This window comes from Dermacentor silvarum, chromosome 7 (assembly GCF_013339745.2).
Source record: "Dermacentor silvarum isolate Dsil-2018 chromosome 7, BIME_Dsil_1.4, whole genome shotgun sequence".
Lineage (NCBI taxonomy): Eukaryota > Metazoa > Arthropoda > Arachnida > Ixodida > Ixodidae > Dermacentor > Dermacentor silvarum.
In genome coordinates this window covers 18,882,431-18,890,580 of record NC_051160.1, presented here as the reverse complement: position 1 = coordinate 18,890,580, position 8,150 = coordinate 18,882,431, and the positions used below count along the sequence as shown (strand labels likewise).

The 8,150-nt window shown below is 49.0% G+C and overlaps 1 protein-coding gene across 1 annotated transcript; it reads right to left on the bottom strand.

Moving 5' to 3' along the window:
* Positions 1-383: 383 nt before the first annotated feature.
* On the bottom strand, positions 384-7,023 carry LOC125946841 (uncharacterized). The gene is made up of 2 exons (XM_049670929.1): positions 6,673-7,023; positions 384-1,929 (listed from the first exon to the last, which is right to left on the bottom strand). The coding sequence occupies exons 1-2, from the start codon at positions 7,021-7,023 to the stop codon at positions 1,168-1,170; spliced, it is 1,113 nt and encodes a 370-aa protein (XP_049526886.1). The 3' UTR covers positions 384-1,167.
* Positions 7,024-8,150: the final 1,127 nt, after the last annotated feature.

The window sequence follows — 8,150 nt, the reverse complement described above, 5'->3', positions numbered from 1 at the left end:
ACTACCAACGTCGATGACCATGAGCAACCGTCGTGCATATGGAAGCTGCACTACGCTGCACACGCTAGCACAACGCGAAAGACGAAGCACGTAACTGACACACTAATACAACGCGCAAGACAAAGCACGTAACTGAATCGTCACCGAGTCAAATCAGCGCGTACAGCGCGTCGTAATTGCAGCCTCCGCGATCAACTTCAGAAACATTTTCAGAGCTAATTGCGGAGGCCACGCTCCGCTGTGCTGAGTACGGTGAACGCCACTACCAACGCCACCTAGGTGGCGTTGGTAGTGCTTCTTGATGCCAACGTTACTTGTTTTTATTCTCCTTGGTATTTTCTTTGGTCATTGAACCTTAATTGCTTATAGGGCTTGCACTTCTGGCGACAACCATGACCATATGTCTCCAAGTTACACTTGCGCCGTTGATACGTTTGAAACGACAAGATGACTTATCAAAGCCTACTTCAGTGATTTCTTGTGTCTCGAACTTTATGGGCCTCGAGCTTCCGGGCGTCAAGATATACTGTAGGCCAACCAGTGTCTTCAAACAGTCCAATGGCCCGGCATTATTGCCTTTGCTGAGCCTACATGTTCTCGCGTCACTTGCGTTCAACAAAAATATCCTATATTAGTGGAGCACACTGCTTCATGGTGCAAGACTTGTCAAACTAAATACATGTTGCCAAGCGCCCCGCATGACACTTTCTTGACAGTCCCTGTATAGTATTTGCAGAGGACATATAGGATCACAACTGCTGTCAGTCATCCTGGTACTGTCAAGTCCCCAGACTCACTGCTCTTACTCGAGGTTATCAGTCTTAACGTTACTTGTGTCCGATGAGGAACTCTTATACGGAAGTCCCTGGAACTCTATAGGTTGATTCGTAGCGTAGCACACGTATTGGTCATACTATTCACCAACTCATGCACGATAGCTTGGCGCGTTTTGAAACCGGTAAAGGTGTCTACGACAGCCATAAGCTGTTTTGAGGTACCATTTGCAGTGACCAATGCTGTTCATACCCACGTCATGTGGGCCCGACTGCAAGGTATTCACGAAGGCCACAAGCAGGCATCAAGAGCCCAACTTGCGGTAGAATATGGGTTAGTCACGCCACAGTCATCAACGAGTGCTCGCACAACTTGACAAAAAACGTTCAGGAATCAGGTTTCAAGGACGGCTACGACAACGGGTGTCTCCAGGCGTTTTGATAACTCGTTGTCGCCGACTGGCTCGAGGTTGAATGCCACACGATTCACGTCCAAGGCCAGAGAACTCGCCGCCATTCCCAGAACGGCAGCGGCGTCGCTGAAAACGCTCCAGATGACTTCAGTGGCGGGAGCGTTCAGCACTTCCTCTTGAAAGAAAAGCACGAGAGCGTCTTCGACGTTGCCGAACTCGCTTCTAACGCCGGACAGGTGTTTGGACACTTGAACGTCAGTCGCGGACCCTCGGTACTTGACAGACGTGGCCCTGGTCTTGCCCCCGAAAACCGTGGCGCCCCAGCAGACGGGAACACCGTAGCGGTTTCCGGGAGAATGCTTGAGCACCCTGACTCGTGTCGTGCCCAGGACGCAGCTGGCCACGTGGTACAAGCTGGGTGGCCTCCGAAACGTTCTGCGATTGACGACGCTACTGGCATAGAGGGCGAACCGTGCCGGCTGGCCCGTCCTCTGATGACGGTACGTCACTTTCGTGGCGCCGCAGTGACAGCGTCTACGCTTGGCGACGACCAGTGAGGCCGCCTCCCTTGAGACGGTTAGTGCTGTGTCCACAGCCTCCACCGAATGTCCTCCGACGCATGGGACCCATTCGCATTGGAATTCGGTGCCGGGCCTTTCGAACAACACCAGCACGCAGAGGCGCGTCACGCGCGTCTCCAGGAAACCTCGCCTCTGGAAGCGGACGGGGCAGAGGACATCGACCTGGGTGAAAATTGCGGTGTATATGGGATCGTTGGAAATTACGTGGGATAGCGCCGTCAGAGGTGACATTGCAACGTGTATACTACGCTTTTTGCGCCAATCCTGTTCAGCAAGACACTATAGACACTATCCCCTTCAGTCATGGCGTACATATTTGTGTACACGACTTATTTTTGCCATTTCTGCGCAGTTGTGGCAAGGAATAGACGACAAAAACTAATCTTAGGGTAAATTGAACGTGCGGATTACTTCAAGTTCCTTGATTTTGCTTCTGAGGGAGATCTATCGCTACGGAAGTTCGCTTTGGAGAAGGCACTGCAGTGTTTGACAGGAGGTGTGACGTGGGACGTTTCTATAGCAATTGCGAAATATTTTTTTTTCTTTCTAGTAAAGCTTGCAACCAATAAATAACTTGTGCGGGTAATTCACACTAGTGATTCAGTTCTTTTTATGAGAAAACGTATCATTACAGAGTGCACAATAATTAGACACTTAATCACTCTGTAATTATGGGGACTCGTCATAAAATGTAGAGTCATTCTACCACCTTGACTTGTTCTTCATGGAGTCTGCAGCATCTTGGCATAAAATTGTGTAAATTTCATACATGTATCGACAGTCGATCATAATTCGTGACTGAAGGGGCTATACAAGGTACACGGCATACAGCAGAACACGGTATACATTTACAAATGAAGCACGGAATTACGTGACCAGAGCACTGCAGACGGTGCTGTCACTATAACCAAGTGTTTCCCTCGCCTTTGCACTGTTTTTAGAGAGAGAGAGAGAGTCTAAGAAACAGTGAAAAACATCCACCCTGTTATAAACAAGGGCTTGTTTACTTCAGATGAGATGTTTGAAGTAACATGGAGGAGAAAAAAAAAACAGAGGCTGAAAATATTCAAAAACATTCGGCAGAACCCATCTCAGGATGACTGTCGATGATAATGCGTTTAGCATACAGTTTCAGTTTATTTATTTCGTAAGTGGTATACATGATTACATAAGTATAGAGAAGGAGGTCTCAGAGCATGTAGCGGAAAGGGGACCTCCTGTAAGATAATATACATTTGCGCAAATATATAGCATAAAACCACAATGTAATAGTCACTAAGTGGAACATTATGCAAAGTAAATGTAGTATGAACTGCAAAAAAATACAAAGCCGATAGCTAGTAGTACAATTAAAACAGTAGTTAAGGCATTCACAACAGAACAAACCAAAAATGTTTATAAAGTGTACAATTCAAAAACATATAAAAAGGACCAAAAGAAAAAAAGTCACTGGCCTGCGCGGCACCCGCAGCACAGTCACAGCGTAAGCTGGTGGAGCGGCTCAAGAGTAGCTCCAACTTGGGCACCACGCACAACAGGGTCTTCGCGGCAGTCTGTTCGCCTCGTTTTGTCGAGAGCGATCTGAACTGTCCGCCCGGCGTCGACGGCGAGCTGCGGCTTGTAATGCTCTCTGCACAGCAGTCTGCTGAGCCCGATCAAGCCTTACAACTGCAACTTACATGTCGGGCACGCTGCGTTTGCAGGCACCTTAACTAGATGGCGCCACCATACTGGCGGAGGCTCGGGCAGCTCGGGATCGTGTTGATTGCGCGCCTTGTCTGAATCGCATCTCGTCGTCTGCGCCTGCGCACGCTTCGTTTGCAGGGGCCTTACCTAGATGGCGCCACCATACCGGCGGAGGCTCTGGTCGTCTGCCCCTGCGCGCTTGGGAGCATTTTAGGGCATTTTTCCGCTGCCCGTTATAGCAAGCGCTTGCGTGGCTCAGTGGTAGAGTATCTGGCTCCCACGCAGCTGGCGCGGGCTCGATCCCGGCGGGATACGGGTACTTTTTTCGCATTTCCGGCGATAGTGGTTACGGGGCCGTACACCGTCGGCGGCGGCATCATGGCGAACCGAAACGGCTTTTGGAATGAGCCCATAACACCTCACGCTGTAAAACGAGAGTGTCATCAATATATTGATATTACGTATCAATATATCGACGCGACGTACTGCCACCGTCGAAACGAGTTATGTATGAGGAGTTTACTGCAGCGGGACTCCTCTTTCGCGCTTCCGTAAGAAAAGTCAGCGTCATCTAGCGGCGGCGCCGCGAAGCCTGCACGTGGCCTCCGAAATGCTTGGCGCTCCGGTGCGTGTGAACGTTGATAAACATGTCACGCGGAAACCGAGCCGAGACCAAGTGGCACATACCAAGTTCAAGTCGGCGTCAAAGAGTTTCACTGAACAGCGGCACCTACCCAGTTCCGCATCTAAACTGACCCATGCCAGTGTGAAAGAGGTTCGTTGAAGAGCGCCACATATGTACACATTGCCACATACTCAGTGGTCTAAATTGGTCCAACGGTTGGTTTCGAACCCTGTTCCCTCAGCACGACAGTACATGCATGTATGCTTCTATTTCCCGCCTACCTGGGTCACTGAGTAGTTGATGGCCCAGCGATGCAGACATGCATACATACATACATACATACATACATACATACATACATACATACATACATACATACATACATACATACATACATACATACATAGAAGCCCTGATGATGACAAAAAGTGAAAGAATATATAGGGTGTTTCTTTCAGCTGCACCGAATTTTAAAAAAGTGCCTGTGGCAATTAGCACAATTCTAACCCTTCATCTAAATTACACGATGAGGTGGTCACTACTTCTACAAAAAATCAAAGTGCGCTTAATTGAATAAAAATTATGATTACGCTCATTAACTTTAATTACCATAAGGGACAAATTTTGTTCGACGAGTTGTGGCTGGTGAGCTTGTCGACTTGCAACGAATTCTGAGGGTGACACTGGTTTCGAGATATGTTGCAGTCAAAGTTGCAGTAAGAGTGCACCGTTATTCCAGTCGCATTTTTAAGAAAACGCTGTTTCATGCATTGAAGCGCAAACGTTACTGCAACGCCATTGCATTTCGTCGGAAACTTTGAAATAACATCTCGAAACTGGTAGAGTCCTGAGAAATCGTTCTAAATAGATTTTCATTGAGACAGACATACATAATACAAACATAGATAGGACCCAGAAAGTGCGTGAACTACGCAATGAATGCTAACTCATTCAAATTTGGTGCAGCTAAAAACAACTCCCTGTATATGCAAGTCCTGACTGGCGTATGTATTGATTTCGTTCGCGTAACGTTGGCATTGATTTAGCTATACAGCCGTATACCGTATAGTCTCGTGTAAAGGCCGCATCCCAACTTGGCAGCCCAAAATTAAAAAAAGAGGTTTCCAACGGAGAAGCAGTCGCATTCGGTGCCCCGATACCGCGTACGCGCATCGGCGAATTTCCGCGCGCAGTGCATTGCCGCGTGCCGCTACTAGAGGGCGAGAGCTGCGCGTTTTCCTCTGATACAATGGTACACTCAACCACAAAAGTTTACGGCTCACGGCATCTCAGAGAACGTTCAATTCCCGAGCAGCCTGTAGCAGTAGCCAGTAAAACTGTACAAACGAGAATAATGCTTCATATTCTATAGTCGAAGCCCGAAATGCAAATATCAGGCTGCGTTGTAAGGCTGCGCAGATATTCATGTTTTTGTCAGATTTCACGGTCCGTAATATTTTGTAGTTGACTGTACATCCGGGATCCGGGGCGTTCAGAAGTCAAGACTGCGCCGGACACCATTTTGACGAAAAGGATCGGTCCCGTGTAAGGGCCGCACCTCGTCAAAATTGCGAAGAAGAAAACTAAGTGCCCTTCCACTGTGTGAAGAAGGATGACCCACGAAGCTGGTATGTGTTCTTCTAGCAATGACGAAATTATATATATATATATATATATATATATATATATATATGCAATTAAAGCATCAAGACAGACACCTTAATCCACCTTAGTCGACCTTAATCAAACCTAATTCACCTTAATCCTCCTTCATGCACTTGAATTGGTGAATTGGTGGACTAGACTTTGACGCAATGATCATCCATCACTGGCTTTGACACTTAAGGAAACTACATACATAGCCTACTGTGGATTCAATTTTGTCGACGCGACTACACACCCTGTCGACGCATGCACTTTTGGTCAGAACCTAGCCATATACAGCTTCGCTGTAATAAGTGCGGCCCTTGCACGAGTCTACACGGTATCTGGGTAGGGCAGCGTATTTTACAATCGTCGTATATACCTATAAAAGGCTTGCGCGGCACACGCGCAGCACAGTCACAGCGTAAGCTAGACGAGCGTTTCGACAGTACTAGCTAGTAATTTGAGTGAACGCGTCAGGAAGGCACTTGGGACGCCGTCGCGTGTGCAAGCCGACGCGTTCCATCGCCGATGGCTAGCGCCGTTCAGCCCAGCCAAGCGGCTGACAATGCAACTACGGCTGTCACATTCGCTCCCATTGCAACGCGCCCGACGCGGCCTGCTTGGGACGCCGTCGCGCGTGCAAGCCGACGCGTTCCATCGCCGATGGCTAGCGCCTTTCCCGCTCTCGGATGGCAAGCGCTTGCGTGGCTCAGTGGTAGAGTATCCGCCTCCCACGCAGCGGGCCTGGGCTTGAACCGGTGGAGAGCGGGTACTTTTTTTCGCATGTGATAGCGGCTACGGGGCGGCGGCGGCGGCATCATCGCCACCCGAAACGGCTATTGGAATGAGCCCATAACAGCTTACGCTGTAATACGACGCAGTACCTATACGACGCCGTACCTATACGACGCTGTGCCTATACGACGCCGTGGCTATACCATCCGTACCTGGGCGACGCTCGTACCGTCGGGGAAGCACGACGCGATAGCGCGCGCTTCGTAAGTCTTCTCGCAGCAGCTGAACACGATGGCAGAGGCGGGTCGCCGGCACGCATTCTCGGCGAGGTCGAGGCGCCACCGAAGTTCATCGATGAACGCCGCGTCCGCGGACGCCGCGCCGACGTCGCCCTCGTGGAGCAACGTGAAGAAGCTGAGCCTCCGGCGAAGAAGCGTGGCCGCGACGCGCGCCCACAGGTAGTCGTATCGCGCGCACAGGAAGAGGTCTTCGACGGGCAGCCGCTGGAGGACAGCGCGCACCACCGTGGAGCAGCGCAACGCCGCCTCGGCCACGGCGCCCATCTTTGTTGTCGTCGTTGTTGTTGCTGCTGCTGCTACTGTTGCTGTTGTTGTTGTTGATAATGTGCTTGTATTATGCCCTAAAATTTAGCCGTGCAAGTTTCTGTTGGATAAGCTCTTCATATCAAGTATGTTCTAGTTCACTTGTTAAAACCACGGCTTAGTTTGGTTCTGTTTTTTTTTTCTCGGCATTTATGTATTAAAGCCATTATGTCTAACGAACATTAAGAAAAACAATGGAGCTGGGCAGGCCATGTAATGCGTAAAATGGATCATTAGAGTTAATGGATACCAAGAGAAAGGAAGCGCAGACGAGGACGCAGAAAGCTTGGTGGAGTGATGAAGTTAGCAAATTTGCAGGCGCAAGTGGGAATCAGCTAGCGCAAGGCAGGGGCAATTGGAGATCGCTGGGAGAGGCCTTCGTCCTGCAGTGGACATAAAGAATAGGCTGATGATGATGATGATGTATTTGAGCACCAGGCTGAGTGTTCTGCAATATTTTGTTATGTTTTTCACTGCATTTATTTATAGCATAGAGAGACACGGTGAGTGTTGTGCAATATCGTGGTGTCGGGGGGGGGGGGGGGGGTATTGGCGCATCGTCAGGCATTCAGTTGCCTTTTCGCCACCCATTCCCGCTGAACCACGTGACAAGATAAGTATGCTTGAATTGATGAACTAGACATCTTACTTCAAACTCTATATTTTGACAGCCACTGACTGTGTTCTTCGCAATGGTGGTGCTTGAGTAATACTTGTTTTCTCTTTTTTTTTTTTTTGACCCCAACTTCATCCAATAAAGAGGTAGTGTGGTAGGAACCCAATATGGGCGATTTTCAGCGATTCAGCAGGTCTGGAAACAAACCAACTCACGGCACATACTACGCAGGACGACATGTAGAACCATGTGGCAAACAGTAAATATCAGCAGATTTCGTGGGATGACTCCGCTTCGGGGACAGTGGCAGGTTCTCACTGTGAACACCGCCATCTTCTTGTTCTTGTTCCCTAATGAAATGGCGCAACCCACTATGGGGGATCGGCCATGAACCGGGCGGGGAAAAAAGCTGTTACCATTTAAAGCGCCTACTGATGTACATATGAATGATGAAATATGTAAGTATTACAGA